Source organism: Oncorhynchus mykiss, chromosome 28, assembly GCF_013265735.2.
Source record: "Oncorhynchus mykiss isolate Arlee chromosome 28, USDA_OmykA_1.1, whole genome shotgun sequence".
NCBI lineage: Eukaryota > Metazoa > Chordata > Actinopteri > Salmoniformes > Salmonidae > Oncorhynchus > Oncorhynchus mykiss.
In genome coordinates, this window is record NC_048592.1 from 23732395 (window position 1) to 23750656 (window position 18262).

At 39.3% G+C, this 18262-nt stretch overlaps 1 protein-coding gene across 3 annotated transcripts in view; it reads right to left on the reverse strand.

The window, feature by feature from the left end:
* The window catches only part of LOC110508186 (vasoactive intestinal polypeptide receptor 2-like), a 61226-nt gene that overhangs the window by 40028 nt on the left and 2936 nt on the right, over positions 1-18262 (reverse strand). For 2 of the 3 annotated variants that reach the window (XM_036966916.1, XM_036966918.1), the window contains exon 1: positions 8873-9422. The exons of the other annotated variant lie outside the window; for it this stretch is intronic. In XM_036966916.1, the coding sequence (XP_036822811.1) occupies positions 8873-8923 (51 nt within the window). In that variant the 5' untranslated portion in view covers positions 8924-9422. Of the gene's footprint in view, positions 1-8872; positions 9423-18262 lie in introns of those variants that run through there. 3 annotated transcript variants of the gene reach the window in all.

Consider the following 18262-nt stretch of genomic DNA (forward strand, 5'->3'; position numbering starts at 1 on the left):
AGTCCCCCCTTATCTCAGCTCGCTGGTCACCATAGCATCACCCACCTGTAGCACGCGCTCCAGCAGGTATATCTCTCTGGTCACCCCCAAAACCAATTCTTTCTTTGGCCGCCTCTCCTTCCAGTTCTCTGCTGCCAATGACTGGAACGAACTACAAAAATCTCTGAAACTGGAAACACTTATCTCCCTCACTAGCTTTAAGCACCAGCTGTCAGAGCAGCTCACTGCACCTGTACATAGCCCACCTATAATTTAGCCCAAACAACTACCTCTTTCCCTACTGAATTTATTTTATTTTATTTATTTAGCTACATTGCACCCCATTATTTGTATTTCTACTTTGCACATTATTCCACTGCAAATCTACCATTCCAGTGTTTTACTTGCTATATTGTATTTACTTTGCCACCATGGCCTTTTTTTTTGCCTTTACCACCCTTATCTCACCTAATTTGCTCACATCGTATATAGACTTGTTTCTACTGTATGTTTGTTTTACTCCATGTGTAACTCTGTGTCGTTGTATGTGTCGAACTGCTTTGCTTTATCTTGGCCAGGTCGCAATTGTAAATGAGAACTTGTTCTCAACTTGCCTACCTGGTTAAATAAAGGTTAAATAAAATAAAAAATAAATAAAAAAAAGAGGCTGAATGAACTGTTTCACTGCTCCGCTGATAGCCATGTGTTGCGGTGGTAAGGTGTTGGGACGGTTGTTGGGACTCTGCTGTTGGGACAGCTTTATGTGGGCCCTAACAGTTTGTGGGCACTGTTTGTCACCATTATAGTCCAATAAATGTAATGTTAATGTTGTGTAGTGGCTTTGCTGGCATGCATCTAAAAAAAATAGTTTGCCGCACAAAGATTTACATACTAAAATTGCCACTGGACAGAGCCATAGACCATTTTGCCAACATGAAGAGAGGAGGACGGCATTGGCGTTCAACTAGTCTACAAATACTTGAGGGCGCACGCACGCACACACATACAAACAGTTGAAGTCGGAAGTTTACATACACCTTAGCTAAATACATTTAAACTCAGTTTTTCACAATTCCTGACATTTAATCTTAGTAAAAATTCCATATTAGGTCAATTAGGATCAACACTTTATTTTAAGAATGTGAAATGTCAGATTAATAGTAGAGAGAATTATTGATTTCAGCTTTTATTTCTTTCATCACATTCCCAGTGGGTCAGAAGTTTACATACACTCAATTAGTATTTGGTAGCATTGCCTTTGTTTAACTTGGGTAAAACGTTTCGGGTAGCCTTCCACAAGCTTCTCACAATAAGTTGGGTGAATTTGGCCCATTCATCCTGACAGAGCTGGTGTAACCGATTCAGGTCTGTAGGCTTCCTTGCTTTTTCAGTTCTGCCCACAAATCATCTACAGGATTGAGGTCAGGGCTTTGTGATGGCCACTCCAATACCTTGACTTTGTTGTCCTTAAGCCATTTTGCCACAACTTTGGAAGTATGCTTGGGGTCATTGTCCATCTGGAAGACCCATTTGCAACCAAGCTTTAACTTCCTGATTGAGGTCTTGAGATGTTGCTTCAATATATCCACATAATTTTCCATCTTCATGATGCCATCTATTTTGTGAAGTGCACCAGTCCCTCCTTCAGCAAAACACCCTCACAACATGATGCTGCCACCCCCGTGCTTCACAGTTGGAATGGTGTTCTTCGGCTTGCAAGCCTCCCCCTTTTTCCTCCAAACATAACAATGGTCATTATGGCCAAACAGTTCTATTTTTGTTTCATCAGACCAGAGGACATTTCTCCAAATAGTACGATCTTTGTCCCCATGTGCAGTTGCAAAGTATTTTGAAGCAGTTCCTTACTGAGCGGCCTTTAAGGTTATGTCGACATAGGACTCATTTACCTGTGGATATAGATACTTTTGTACCCGTTTCCTCCAGCATCTTCACAAGGTCCTTTGCTGTTATTCTGGGATTGATTTGCACGTTTTGCACCAAAGTACATTCATCTCTAGGAGACAGAACGCATCTTCTTCCTGAGCGGTATGATGGCTGCGTGGTCCCATGGTGTATATACTTGCGTACTATTGTTTGTACAGATGAACGTGGTACCTTCAGGTGTTTGGAAATTGCTCCTAAGGATGAACCAGACTTGTGGAGGTTTGTTTTCAGTGTATTAAACTAAACATATATAGCCTTGTTGATTTGATGTTTAAATTGTTAAGTTGAAATGGTGCTGGAATAGCAGAGGCAGTGCTCCTGTTGTCTTTGTGCTGACTTGAGATAACTCCTTGGTTCTAAATCAGTAGTTGTTTAGTGAACTGTCGAAAACATTAACTTGCTTGACCATATAACTGTTTGAATGCAATATTTGCTTTGTGGACATCAGCGGACAGATGAGGCTTTCTGGTTTTGTGATGAAACAAACATGTGTAGTTTAATTTAGTCGGCCACTGTGTGACTGTTGTCTTTTTGTTGTCACGGCCTTATTGTATATCACGGTGGCGTATGAATTTATGGTTATAGAGCAAACAATGTTCTAGAGCTGTATCCGTACCCATTGGTGCAGTGATCACAAAGGGGCTATATCCAGGAAACCGTAGCAGTGTGTGGGTAAAATCACTAAGGAAGCCAAGCCATTAAAAAAAGACATTTGCAACCTATGTTGTGATAATTTCAAAGTTCTACAGTATTAGTAAAAATGTGATCAATACATGTGGATGATCATCAGGCCAAATAGTTCAATCTTGGTTTCATCAGACCAGAGAATCTTGTTTCTCATGGTCTGCGAGTCTTTAGGTGCCTTTTGGAAAACTCCAAGCGGGCTGTCACGTGCCTTTTTACTGAGAAGTGGCTTCCATCTGGCCACTCTACCATAAAGGCCTGATTGGTGGAGTGCTGCAGAGATGGTTCTCCTTGTGGAAGGTTCTTCCATCTCCACAGAGGAACTCTATTGCTCTGTCAGAGTGATCATTGGGTTCTTGGTCACCTCCCTGACCAAGGCCCTTCTCCCCGATTGCTCAGTTTGTCCAGGTGGGCAGCTCTAGAAAGGGTCTTGGTGGTTCCAAACGTCTTCCATTTAAGAATGATGGAGGCCACTGTGTTCTTGGGGACCTTCGATGCTGCAGAAATGTTTGGGTACCCTTCCCCAGATCTGTGCCTTGACACAATCCTGTCTCGGAGCTCTACGGTCAATTCCTTCAACCTCATGGCTTTTTTTTTGCTCTGACATGCACTGTCAACTGTGGGACCTTATATAGACAAGTGTGTGCATTTCCAAATCATATCCAATCAACTGAATTTACCACAGGTGGACTCCAATCAAGTTTAAGAAACATCTCAAGAATGATCAATGGAAACAGGATGCACCTGAGCTCAATTTTGGATCTCATAGAAAAAGGGTCTGAATACTTATGTGAATAAGGTATTTCAGTTTTTTCTGCTCATCGGCCATTAGACAAACATTAAACAACAAGTTGGAAATCGCAAATTCAACAATGAGGGGTTTGGAAGGAATCAGTGGCTAACTGCAAGCATTGCAAAGCAATCATGAGCCTGCTATTCAGTGGAGTGGATGTGTGGTCCATGTCTGGGTTTAAGGGTCTCTTTTCCAAGCTTGAAAAGATAAACTTTCTAAATTGGCCATGCGTTCAATCCAGCATGACTTCTGACACATTCAAAACAACTGGAAACTCGGAACTGGGAAATCTCAGTCTTTAGTGAGTTCAAGACAACTTTGAACTCAGAAAAAAACAAGCTCCGACTGGGAAAATAAGTTAACAAATTCCAAGTCTAGAGCTCCGACCTGAAGATTACTAACATCATTATTCAACATTGTTTTTTTGTTGTTGTTCCCAGTTGACTTGAAAGCACAATAAATCCAGAGAATGACAGACTTTGATGACAAAACTTGCCCTCAAAAGGACCACCGTCTCACCTTCCTGTTGAAGTGAGCATGGCACAACAATGTGAGTCCAAAAATATATTGTATGCTGATGCATGTAATATGCCAGGGAGATATGTATAATGTAGCTAAGAAAGTAATACTGTGTATGTTGTATAGTAAGTGTATGCTGTATAGTAAGCTGTTAGTCACCCATGTGCCTCACCCTAATAATTCAGTCCCTTTTCCCCTCATAATTTAGCCTACTGTTCGAACTTGGTGGTGCACATGTAGCCTATAGCCTGTTTTAGAGAAATGTCATCATCGAATATTGTAAGAGCTTTCAATGTCTGCTTATATGCCCCCTTTAGTTATCCTGCAGCTCTGACTTGGTGTACAGGGAGAATACTGGAAGAACAGCCCCTTCTGTCGCTGTGCATTTCAAAAGTGCTGAACAAATAGTTATATTGACTGCGTCTGTCCTAGCTCATTGTCTTAATCGAAAATACGGATTGCCTCTTATCCACTCAACATCCTCTTATGCCATAGTTTGTACATCTCAATTGTCAATAGGAACCACATTTGTTTAAACAAGTCAGCCATATCAGCTATGTTTTTTTAAATGTAATTTACAAAATAGCCTCCAATACCCTACTCAATAAATTGGATGCAGTCTATCACAGTGCCATCCGTTTTGTCACCAAAGCCCCATATGCTACCCACCACTGCGACCTGTACGCTCTCATTCCATGTCATCTACAAGACCCTGCTAGGTAAAGTCCCCCCTTATCTCAGCTCGCTGGTCACCATAGCATCACCCACCTGTAGCACGCGCTCCAGCAGGTATATCTCTCTGGTCACCCCCAAAACCAATTCTTTCTTTGGCCGCCTCTCCTTCCAGTTCTCTGCTGCCAATGACTGGAACGAACTACAAAAATCTCTGAAACTGGAAACACTTATCTCCCTCACTAGCTTTAAGCACCAGCTGTCAGAGCAGCTCACTGCACCTGTACATAGCCCACCTATAATTTAGCCCAAACAACTACCTCTTTCCCTACTGAATTTATTTTATTTTATTTATTTAGCTACATTGCACCCCATTATTTGTATTTCTACTTTGCACATTATTCCACTGCAAATCTACCATTCCAGTGTTTTACTTGCTATATTGTATTTACTTTGCCACCATGGCCTTTTTTTTTTGCCTTTACCACCCTTATCTCACCTAATTTGCTCACATCGTATATAGACTTGTTTCTACTGTATGTTTGTTTTACTCCATGTGTAACTCTGTGTCGTTGTATGTGTCGAACTGCTTTGCTTTATCTTGGCCAGGTCGCAATTGTAAATGAGAACTTGTTCTCAACTTGCCTACCTGGTTAAATAAAGGTTAAATAAAATAAAAAATAAATAAAAAAAAGAGGCTGAATGAACTGTTTCACTGCTCCGCTGATAGCCATGTGTTGCGGTGGTAAGGTGTTGGGACGGTTGTTGGGACTCTGCTGTTGGGACAGCTTTATGTGGGCCCTAACAGTTTGTGGGCACTGTTTGTCACCATTATAGTCCAATAAATGTAATGTTAATGTTGTGTAGTGGCTTTGCTGGCATGCATCTAAAAAAAATAGTTTGCCGCACAAAGATTTACATACTAAAATTGCCACTGGACAGAGCCATAGACCATTTTGCCAACATGAAGAGAGGAGGACGGCATTGGCGTTCAACTAGTCTACAAATACTTGAGGGCGCACGCACGCACACACATACAAACAGTTGAAGTCGGAAGTTTACATACACCTTAGCTAAATACATTTAAACTCAGTTTTTCACAATTCCTGACATTTAATCTTAGTAAAAATTCCATATTAGGTCAATTAGGATCAACACTTTATTTTAAGAATGTGAAATGTCAGATTAATAGTAGAGAGAATTATTGATTTCAGCTTTTATTTCTTTCATCACATTCCCAGTGGGTCAGAAGTTTACATACACTCAATTAGTATTTGGTAGCATTGCCTTTGTTTAACTTGGGTAAAACGTTTCGGGTAGCCTTCCACAAGCTTCTCACAATAAGTTGGGTGAATTTGGCCCATTCATCCTGACAGAGCTGGTGTAACCGATTCAGGTCTGTAGGCTTCCTTGCTTTTTCAGTTCTGCCCACAAATCATCTACAGGATTGAGGTCAGGGCTTTGTGATGGCCACTCCAATACCTTGACTTTGTTGTCCTTAAGCCATTTTGCCACAACTTTGGAAGTATGCTTGGGGTCATTGTCCATCTGGAAGACCCATTTGCAACCAAGCTTTAACTTCCTGATTGAGGTCTTGAGATGTTGCTTCAATATATCCACATAATTTTCCATCTTCATGATGCCATCTATTTTGTGAAGTGCACCAGTCCCTCCTTCAGCAAAACACCCTCACAACATGATGCTGCCACCCCCGTGCTTCACAGTTGGAATGGTGTTCTTCGGCTTGCAAGCCTCCCCCTTTTTCCTCCAAACATAACAATGGTCATTATGGCCAAACAGTTCTATTTTTGTTTCATCAGACCAGAGGACATTTCTCCAAATAGTACGATCTTTGTCCCCATGTGCAGTTGCAAAGTATTTTGAAGCAGTTCCTTACTGAGCGGCCTTTAAGGTTATGTCGACATAGGACTCATTTACCTGTGGATATAGATACTTTTGTACCCGTTTCCTCCAGCATCTTCACAAGGTCCTTTGCTGTTATTCTGGGATTGATTTGCACGTTTTGCACCAAAGTACATTCATCTCTAGGAGACAGAACGCATCTTCTTCCTGAGCGGTATGATGGCTGCGTGGTCCCATGGTGTATATACTTGCGTACTATTGTTTGTACAGATGAACGTGGTACCTTCAGGTGTTTGGAAATTGCTCCTAAGGATGAACCAGACTTGTGGAGGTTTGTTTTCAGTGTATTAAACTAAACATATATAGCCTTGTTGATTTGATGTTTAAATTGTTAAGTTGAAATGGTGCTGGAATAGCAGAGGCAGTGCTCCTGTTGTCTTTGTGCTGACTTGAGATAACTCCTTGGTTCTAAATCAGTAGTTGTTTAGTGAACTGTCGAAAACATTAACTTGCTTGACCATATAACTGTTTGAATGCAATATTTGCTTTGTGGACATCAGCGGACAGATGAGGCTTTCTGGTTTTGTGATGAAACAAACATGTGTAGTTTAATTTAGTCGGCCACTGTGTGACTGTTGTCTTTTTGTTGTCACGGCCTTATTGTATATCACGGTGGCGTATGAATTTATGGTTATAGAGCAAACAATGTTCTAGAGCTGTATCCGTACCCATTGGTGCAGTGATCACAAAGGGGCTATATCCAGGAAACCGTAGCAGTGTGTGGGTAAAATCACTAAGGAAGCCAAGCCATTAAAAAAAGACATTTGCAACCTATGTTGTGATAATTTCAAAGTTCTACAGTATTAGTAAAAATGTGATCAATACATGTGGATGATCTTGTCCCTCTAGTGTCTGTAAACACCCTGGTAGGTTGATTAATAACCTGAACCAGATTATAGGCACTGGTTACAGTGAAACGCTTCCTCTTGAGCGGACAGATATTCAGGTCCCCAAGATAGTAAACACCTGTGTTTGCATCACATATACTATCAAGCATTTCACACACATTACTTAGATACTGACTGTTAGCACTTGGTGGCCTATAGCAACACCCCCAAATAATAGGCTTTAGATGAGGCAGGTGAACCTGCAACCACAGCACTTTAATAACACTTGACGTGAGATCTTCCTAAGCATTACAGGGATATGGCTCTGAACATATAGAGCAACACCTCCCCAATAAGCATTCCTGTCCCTTCTATAGATGTTATATTCTTGTATTGCTACTGCTGTATCATCAAACAAATTATCTAAGTCTCAGAAATGGCTAATATATAAATATTATCTAAGGTTATTGATTTCTTTAACCTTATTTCTAAGGCTACATATATTAATATGGGCTATTTTCAGCCCTTTCCTGGGTAGCTCCTCTGAGATAGACAGTGGAGGGTTTCAGGTGACCCATATTATTTGTGCCTCCAAACAATGTAAAAATCAAAGTCTGTAACTATAAAAGTCTGTAAGACCATGCAGACAGTAGAGTCAGACAGTCCAATTTAACAATTTATTCAGAGGTCAACAACATCCTGTGTGAAAGGCATTCTATCAGAGTTGCATATAGAATCTATTTGGGTTCTACTTTCCACGTTGTTGCAGAATATTTTTTTAAATAGCTGTATTTCAGTCAAATCATTACATCAGAATCCACTGCATCACACCTCACACATTTAGGGGAAATATGAAATTACCTAGACTATCATTTGCCCTGTAAAGAGCACTCCAATGACAGCTTCATGGCAAAATTAGATCTTGATACTTTGAATAGCACAAGCCTATTCATTACTGCTACAGCTGTCGGATCTTAATGTGATCACCCTGTTGTAGAACATTCCTGCAATGCAGGAATTGTAAAAGTTGTAGTCTATTTGAGGTTTAAAAAGGCTTCTGACGTTTGGAATTTCCACTTTAGCATTTTTTACTTGATTCTCTCTTAAGAAAAATGTCTATTAATTAGACGACTCCACATAACAATTAAAATGTTCTGTTGCTGCAGGATTATTTTCCTGCTGTAGCAAACTGGCTCAAATTAAGATCCTACATCTGCCTGTGTTTATACCATATCTCTTTGGACTGTGAAAAATGCTGCATGCTTAAATCAAGAGTTCAACTTCTGTAAACTGCAGAGAGCAAATTGGTGTAATAAATGAGAGTAAGCAAGTAGAACATTGTACACTAGGCTACCCTATATGGACAAAGCCCTCTTCTTACCAAATCCATTAATCATAATGCCACACGTTTGTTAGTTTATATTTTCAAGCAATAGAACGCCCTTCTCTTCATCCTTGTGCACAGTTTATCGTCATGCATAGGCCTAACACAAAACGAAATATACATTAAAAGTACTGTTGTAGTACTTACCACTGACAGACACGTTGATAAAGACAGAATAAAAAGAATCAAACTTCTCATATTTAATTCGTTGGTCACCTGCCGGACTTCATTGATGAGAGGTCACAATCCCATTCAAGTGACTAAAAGGGTTTTTATGAAGAAGGAAAAAATCCTATATTCCAAGTTAAAAAGAATTAAAACAAACCATGAAGTTAGTTGAAGGAATGAACCTTGAAAGGCTTTGATTTGCCAAATCCAAATCCTTGATAAAGAGAGAGAGAGAAACACGCACTGATTGGTTGTCCGCGCGCACTGTTTTGGCATCACTTGACACTTCGTCTGGTCTTCGGGAAGAAGTCACCGGTCTGCAGCAGCCGTGTCAAATATTACATTGAAAGCTTTAGTAAGTCCCGATTCACCGATCTGAGGCTCAAATGCAGAAATTCCTTTTCCCTGAAGCCATCGAACCAGAGTACTATCTGCACGTACGGGGCAATTGTGTGCTGGTAGGCTACAGCAGCACTGGCGTCCGTGGAGGGATGCTTTCTCCTTATGAACTTTGAAATGACTGAAGCCAGCTCTGTGCTGTTACGCAAGTTAAAAAAACGTGAATTATATTGACCTATTGGAGCACATGTTATGCTATTACCGTGTTAGTATGGAGGGTGATCATTGCCATTTCGAAAATGCTTAAATATGTTCATTTCAGTATGCATGATTCATGACACAATTCAATTCTAATGTTAAAAAGAAAATTGAAAATGGCTAATTGAATATTGGACATGGTTAATGGAAATTCTAAATTAAAATGGAAAACAGAAAATGGTTAACAGAAAATAGTCAAATGAATGTGCAAAGTGAAATGGAAACTGGCTATTTTCATTTTCAAATTGCCCAATTTAGCATTTTCTCTTTTTATTTTAAACATTTATTTAAATTTCTTCCTGGAAGCATTAACCAGAGAGCAACAGGACAACACCATGCAGTAATACATCCTATGTGCATTGATTTTAGACTTGTGTAACTGACATGTTTCAAACCTGGTGTGCTGTACACCAGAAGAACATTTTAGCCTGCCAAGTCAAAGCCTAGGCAATTTAGCTTGGGGAGCTAATGCAATTTGTCCGGTCCCTGGCAAAGTTACTCAACATTAGGCAAGGTTACTCATCACATGGTCACAAATCATTTCTTCCTGGTTACTTGTTCGCATGATGAGTAACCTTGCCTGATACCTGAAGAGTTGCATTGGCTATAGGCTTTGGTTTAGCGGGCTAATCTGCTGTTCTGATGTGCAGAATAGCCTTGTTTGAACCCTGTCATATTTGTTTCGTGGCTCAGATGGGTCTCTGAGGAAGAGGTCAAAAGATGGTGAATTGTAACTGAGGTGGTTCAGTTACCACACATGCATGATGAGTAGGCCCTACCTGTCTGAGACCTGAAGAGTTGCATTGGCTCCGTGAGTCAATTGCTAGGCTTCAGTTTAACAGGCCTAAGCTTTTCTGTTTACACTAGTCTAAAATCAATGTACAGAGAGCCTGTCATGGCTACGATGTACTATTACATATGGGTGTGTTGCTCTCTTGGTTCACACCTCCAAGAAGCAATTTGTATACACTTTTGAAAATGAAAAAATGCTTAATTGGATAGTTGGAAAATGAAAACAGACACTTTAAATTTCATTTTGCATTTACGATTTTCTGTTTTCATTTTAACTTTGCAATTTAATTGTGGCATGACTCATGCACACTAAAATGAAAAGAAAAATCTATTTATAATTTTGCCATTCCTATTTAGCATTTAAGGCAATGCATTTTCAAACTGGTACTGTTAACCCTCCATATGCCAGATCATATGTGAGAATAAAATGTGATATTTTCAAATGTAAAAGCCATCATGTTTATTCAGAGGGGGATGCATTTCATAGCAATCGATTCCACTCCACAGAGGCAGATGAGTCTTCTGTTTGTGGGACCTGGACTAATCTCTAATATGATTGGTTTGAACCCGGTGGAGAACCTGGATATCAGAAGATGTCTGCACACATTTTCTCCAATGGTAAAGGATGTAGTACAAAGGGAGGTTATTTCATTTGAAGGCTTGTCAACAGTCAGCACAACTAGACACCAGGGGGACATTTCAGTCATTTCACAGCTTTGTTTCTTTGAAGTGGAGCGCTTTTCATTGAAAAACTCCAGAAGAGCTGAACAGGTAGATGAGACACTAACCTTACATCAGTCACCCTAAAAAAAGGGATCCAAAATGCCTGACCAACCACCTTGCATTGGTTGAATGAAGACTTTGTTGGCCTTCGATTCGAGGCTCTATTTTAAACACCTGTCTGTCAATTGCATGGGGACTCTGGAATGGCTCCATTAACTGTGCTGTATTTGTAATGTCCAAAATAGTTTCACCCCCTCAAAAAATAAAAGATGTGAGCATGAAAGAGAACATTCAATCAACTAAAGGTTAGCCAGCCTGTAACCCACTGAAGGCTCAAACATAGAACTACACAAATTCCCCAAACTTTGTGTGTTATCTAATGTTTATTTTATGCACGTAATTAAACACTAATAAATCACAGGAGGCCCAAAAAGTAAGATAGTTAGTTCAGTGAGTGGAGTCAAATAAATGAGTTGAAAAACTTGTGCCCATTCGGAGAACTCTGCTGTTATTCTGTTGGATGGCATTTCCCCACTGAAAAACAAGAACTCAATACAAAACCACAAGAAGAAGATTAATGCCATAATGAGAAATAAATCATTAGTTGTAGTGCTTGATGGGACAACATTAGATCCAAACACCTGTTACTCTAACAGCTATTTCTTAACAACAGTGGGGTCCACAATTATTGACACCCTTAATAAATATAAAATACATAATTTAAATACTGAGGTATGCTCCAAAACATTTTGAAATTGTATTATTTTATAAGCCTACTAATAAAATTGCTCAGAGAAAGAGATTTTTGTTTAGCAATAAATGTTTTTTGTTTTTTTCATAAAAAGGTAGGGGTCAAAATTATTGACACCCCTAAAGATTCTTAAAAATTACTTGCTGGATGCATTTGCTGTTAGTTTTGGTTTTTCAGATAATTTTGTGCCAAATAGAAATGAGTGGTTAAAAATGTGTCATTTTGGAGTCACTTTTATTGTAAATAAGAGTATAATATGTTTCTAAACACTTCTACATTAATGTGGATGCTACCATGATTACGGATAATCCTGAATGTATCGTGAATAAATGATGAGTGAAGAAGTTAGAGGGTCAACGATCACACCCCCAAGACATACTAACCTCCCCTGTTATTGGTAATGGTGAGAGGTTAGCATGTCTTGGGGGTGTGATCTTTGAAAAAATATGACTTGTTTAACTAAATCTTTCTCTGAGCAATTGTATTAGTATAAACTCAAAATTTCCCCATTTATTTATTTTGTATACAATATAACTCAGTATTTGAATGATTCATTTATACAGTCATTATTGCTTATCTTTGTCAAGGGTGTCAATAATTTTGGACCCCCCTGTAAGAACTGCATTTTACTCAAATAACCCTTCCCTAAAGGAGGACAACTTGACCCATTTATGGAAGTAATATCTTCCCCTGGGAAGAGGAGCAGCTCAGGGAACATTGATCCTTTCCTCTCTGCACCATCTGGTGTCATGGCTGGAAGGAGTTCTTTTCTGTCTTCTCTTGTTCCTAAAGTTGAACACTTTCCCCCAAATCTAAGGATTTTTTCTCAAATCTGTGTCTGGGTGCTGTTTTAGTGGTCCTGAGATAAAAAATACTTTGGCTTTAGACTAGACGTTTTGTAGACTTGTCATTCCATTTGTATCACATTACTGTAATGTTTTTTATTGCTTTGCATTATTCACTGCCATAAAAAGCTTTGTCAGTTAGTTCAACAATATCTTCCCATGATGAGGTACAGTGTATGAACATATTCACCTCTCCAAAATGTACTTAAAATAACTTTTCAGGTTTCTAGACTAAACATTCGAATTAACCCTCCTCCAAGTCAGGCAAACTTCCAATTCAGACTCCTCACTCCTCTCATTTTAGAATGTATCCATTTTATATCAAGCTACCATTTACATAGAAGCTGTATACTATTCTCATCAATTGAGTCTCGGTACCTCGGAAGCAGATTCACAAAATGAGCTAGTGCAAAATGTAATAATATATGGCTAAATATGTAGCTATCTAACATAGCTAACATTCCAAGTGGGTTAAACGTTTATTTCAGCAAAGTACTAAACCATAACACGCTTTTATCATGTATTTAGACAGTACTCTTGTATAATATTGAGTAAGTATACCAGAAGTCTGGGAGAATACTATATTATCTACTAAGTGAGGTCCACTAAGGCAATGACCAGTCCCCCTGTTAATGTAGGAAGATTGATGATTCCCTGCCATGATAAACATAGTACCATGTGTAACTGTATAACGTCTCTCACCTTGTCTAAATGTGTTTTGATGTAAATATAGTAACTGAATAGTACTATACATTCAGATACTTTAATTTACTTTCTGGGTGGTGACCAAAAATGTCTGAGAAGTTCCAGCATCCAGACAATAGTTTGAAATAGAGCAATGTAGACAGGCCACTAATATGAGACCTTTGTCTGCACTGATAAAGAGTTGAAAGATTACTTTAAAATATGCAGCTGGACTATATCCCAAACCATTACACTTTGGAATGAGGAGGTTTCACTCATGATATGGGTTTTGTTTAAATGTTAGTAATTAATCGCAAATCTCACAGAGTAAATGCTGGATCTTGTGTGATCCAGGGGCTCCTGAGTGGCGCAGTGGTCCCAGATTCTGCATCTCAGTGCAAGAGACGTCACTGCAGTACCTGGTTTGAATCCAAGCTGCATCACATCCGGCTGTGATTGGGGGTCCCATAGGGCGGTGCACAATTGGCCCAGCGTCGTCCAGGTTTGGCTGGCGTAGGCCGAATTTGTTCTTAACTGACTTGTCTGGTTAAATAAAAATACATGTGTGAATACTCCACCTGGGCTATAAATATGTGGAGCCATACCTTCATAAAACTATAGTTCATTTAACTAGTGTATTTAGCTTGCTGTAAAGGGGAATGAAAGACTTTTGTACACCAGGGAAATAAATGATATATATTCTGAGTCTATCACATTGAGATACATTTCTTGACCTTTCACAATTTAACAACTTTTAAAGTCACATGAAGTGTAAATATCATGTGAAGTAATGAGCTGTACTACAGGGATTCAACTATCCCAAATAAAACAACGCCGAGTGATTTTTACATCATCATGATAAAATTAATTTCCATTGCGGCCCTCGTACTTAGGCTTATCGTTACGAGAGCAAGCAATGAAGGCCTGCTACTCATGTTGGGAAATATAATGAATGTGCTTTTTCTCTACGAAAAAAGAAAACAAATTACATTTCCTTTCTCTAGTTCAAAGCAGTGCAGACATACAGTGCCCTGCGAAAGTATTCGGCCCACTTGAACTTTGCGACCTTTTGCCACATTTCAGGCTTCAAACATAAAGATATAAAACTGTATTGTTTTGTGAAGAATCAACAACAAGTGGGACACAATCATGAAGTGGAACGACATTTATTGGATATTTCAAACTTTTTTAACAAATCAAAAACTGAAAAATTGGCCGTGCAAAATTAAAGCCTGAAATGTGGCAAAAGGTCGCAAAGTTCAAGGGGGCCGAATACTTTCGCAAGGCACTGTAGCTACAGTATCAGAGGCCATGGAAATATAATACTTCTGAAGAAGCCTTGAGAAAGGAGTTGGTACGTAGCTGCCCTTCAACATAGGAGGTAATCATCTGAAATTGTCAGACAAACATAGACCATCATGAACAGACATGTGGGCTATGTAGAGCATTGAGTATGAATACATACACAATTTACATAATGGATAATATTTTTTTTTTAAACTGTCCGAAATCCTAAATTCGATACATTTTTACTTAGTCATACATTGATGTAAATGGGAGACATCTATGGTAGTGAAAATAAGATTTGCCACTGAATAGCTCAAATACTCCCAAAGTTTGAATATAGTTTTTGGGGCTTGAAAATACTAGACGATTGCCTGTGTAAGCACTGATCGCTATAGCTTGTAGTGGTGTGAAATTATTTGCAGACTTTCTCTACAATGCAATAGATTTTGGAACATAGAGGTTGTGGAATGAACAATACAGACCTCTAATGCGTTTACCTAGTGAAGTGCAGAGGATGTCATGTCAGTCCACAGGAGGTTGGTGGCACCTTAATTGTGGAGAACGGGCTCGTGGTAATGGCTGGAGTAAAATAGCGGAATGGTATCAAATACATGGTACCATTCCATTTGCTCTGTTCCGTCCGTTATTGAGCTGTTCTCCTCTCAGCAGCCTCCTGTGTGTCAGTCTGACTTTTGAATGAAGTCAAATTCTTCAAAAAACAGATACATTGTCTCCTGCTTAGTGCTTTGCTGACACCCTCTAACATCAATGTTAAAAATCATTTGCATGTTTCCTAAGTGCTATACACCTTGTTTGGAGAGCGAGGTAGTGGCAGTGTTATGACCCTAAGTGCTATTATAGAGTATGCCTATGGCCCTAATTCATACAATAAATTCCCTGGTTTTCCCCAAATCACGGGTTGGAGTATACTCGGAATCAGGAGGGATTAAGCAGAAATTCCGGAATCCTACAACCAGGATTTCTGGAAAATGTTGCAACCCTAACCCTGATACTTCAGCTACACTACACCCATCACATTGCATTTCCATCAGCATCATGTCAATGGGACGTTCTACCTGCTACACCAGAAACAAACCAAAACCAACCTCATTATTTCAATTCACAAGATAGAATGAACGTGCGCCTCAGACATCGAGAATTGAACCTTGACAATTCTTATAGATAGATAGAAGCTTTCATTGATTTCAAAAGAAGCATTCCCTCAATGGCTGATGACTGTAGTGTAGCAGGGCCATTATACTGTCACTCCAAATGGAGTGCCATGACAGTCTGAACAGTATTACCCTATTCCGTAAAACTTTGATGACTTCGCAATGTGAACTGACCAAACGGCTTACATGAAGTTCATTAGAAAATTATACAACTTTGAAACTCTGCACTGCAGAATACAAATGACTGGACTTGTCAGCCAACAGAATAATTTAACACTCCAGTTTGACTTACTACAGGGTTCTGTGTTTACTGAAACAGAGCCTTTTTTATTTTCTATTGTCCTGTAAGAAAAGTTGTTTAACATGTCTTTCTCACAAACGAGCTGAGCACAAAGTGTAGCACTATGTCAAGTAATACTTGTTTCCTTGTAAGGATAGAGGGCTTCTGAAAGACCCATAAATACTAAACAGACTGGGTTACCATTTAAGCTGTGTGTTAGTGTGTGTGTGTATATTTGTGTGTGCCTTAGTCAGACATATCTGAATAGTATAAGGGGACAGGGGACACAACTGAAACACAGACATATGAATGTCAAAGAGATCACTTGAACTGAGTGGTAACCCCCCCCCCAACCCACAAAATAGCTTTTGAATCAAATGCTATTGATGAATATGTCCGTATTAATATGAAAAATGTGTACTAAAGACTCTGTATGAGTTTAATTTCCCTGTCTATTTAGTCTGTTCAAATGCCTGGTTGGCAAGCACCAGGCCGGTCACATGAATCTGACACTCGGCACTTGAATCTGACATACTGTAAGCATTTGAGTGAATATATATTCACCAGAAGAGGTTGGTAGCACCTTAATTGGGGAGGACGGGCTCGTGACACTAGCTGGAGCGGAATGGTATCAAATACATCAAACACATGGTTTGCCATTATTATGAGCCATCCTCCCCTCAGCAGCCTCCACTGATATTCACATAACCCATTTGTGATGACTGGGCCCAATCACCCAGTTTCACATTGATGTCAAACTCATTGATGGCAGATTTAAGTATTCAGTCTATTACAAGTTGTCTGGAGTAAACGGTTCCTGTTGCAAAATGTTTTGGACTAATAATTACACCCCAGGAGTTTATTCAATCGGATCCCGTTGCAAAACGTTTGGTAACAGACATTTACATTTTTACAATTTAGCAGACACTCTTATCCAGAACAACTTATAGTTAGTGCATTAATATTTAAATAGCTAGCTGGGACAACCACATATCACAGGCATAGTAAGTACACTCTTCCTCAATAAAGTAGCAAAGTCAGGGCTGGAAAGGGGGGGGGGGGGCGGGGGGGTTGGGTTAAATGTGGAATACACAATTCAGTTTAATGCATTCAGTTGTACAACTGACTAGGTATCCCCCTTTGCCTTTCCTTTAATTTCTATCTGAACATTCCAAAATGTTGTGTCCTGCTGAACGTGCCCCATGTGCAGTGTAATGCATGTCATTCAGTGTTACTATATCGCCGCCCAGTGGTGATTGATTCTCGCATGAGAACCCCAGTTACTTTAGTTTTGAAACAGGGCAATTCCTTGATAACAGAGTGAGGATAGATCTTTCACATGTATGTCAAACAAACCCAAAGATTGCAACGTTAAACTAATCAAAACATTCTATGCACAAGGATGACTTTAAACAATTTCCACTCAATGTTTTACAAAAACACATTTACTTGAAGAACAGTTCAGTTGCAAAGTTAGTTAACCGAATGAAGGCACCAACAGCACAAACCGTGATTCTGTTGCCAAACTTTGCATCTGCACTCTTCTTCAAAGTAAATGTGTTTTGGAAAAAAATTCTGTGGAAATTGTTAAAAGTAGTCATTCTGCATATTTAAAAAATATACAGTATATATTTAACTAGGCAAGTCAATTAAGAACACATTCTTATTTACAATGATGGCCAAACCCTGACGACGCTGGGCCAATCACGCCGCCTTATGGGATGCCCAATCACGGACAGATGTGAAACAGCCTGGATTTGAACCAGGGACTCTAGTGACACCTCCTGCACTGCGATGCAGTGCCTTAGACCGCTGCGCCACTCTCTTTCCAGCCAAAGTGACAACAACTGCAACTGGACAATATAACTAATATGGCTGAGCTTGCTTTATGCATGGTTGCATTGTGTAGGCCTTTGCATCTGCGATTTATAAGTTACTCAGACAGTATGTCATCATGCTTGTGTTGGTCAATTAATTCCAGTCAATCATTTTGTAGTGAAAATGTCTAGGTAGCTTAGCCACCTGAAGTTTTAATATAAACCAATTTGTGCTGTAGTCCAGTAGATCAGCTCGACAATTGTTCAATTAGGTATAGAAGAGTGAGAATTGGCACAATTGTATAATTGTTCATGCTGAACAAAACCTGATATAGTGCCAGTTTGAGATTCTTGTCCTTGAAACAATGTTATTGACCATGTTTGTATGTTAAAATTATTATAATAAAAAGTTGTTGTTTTT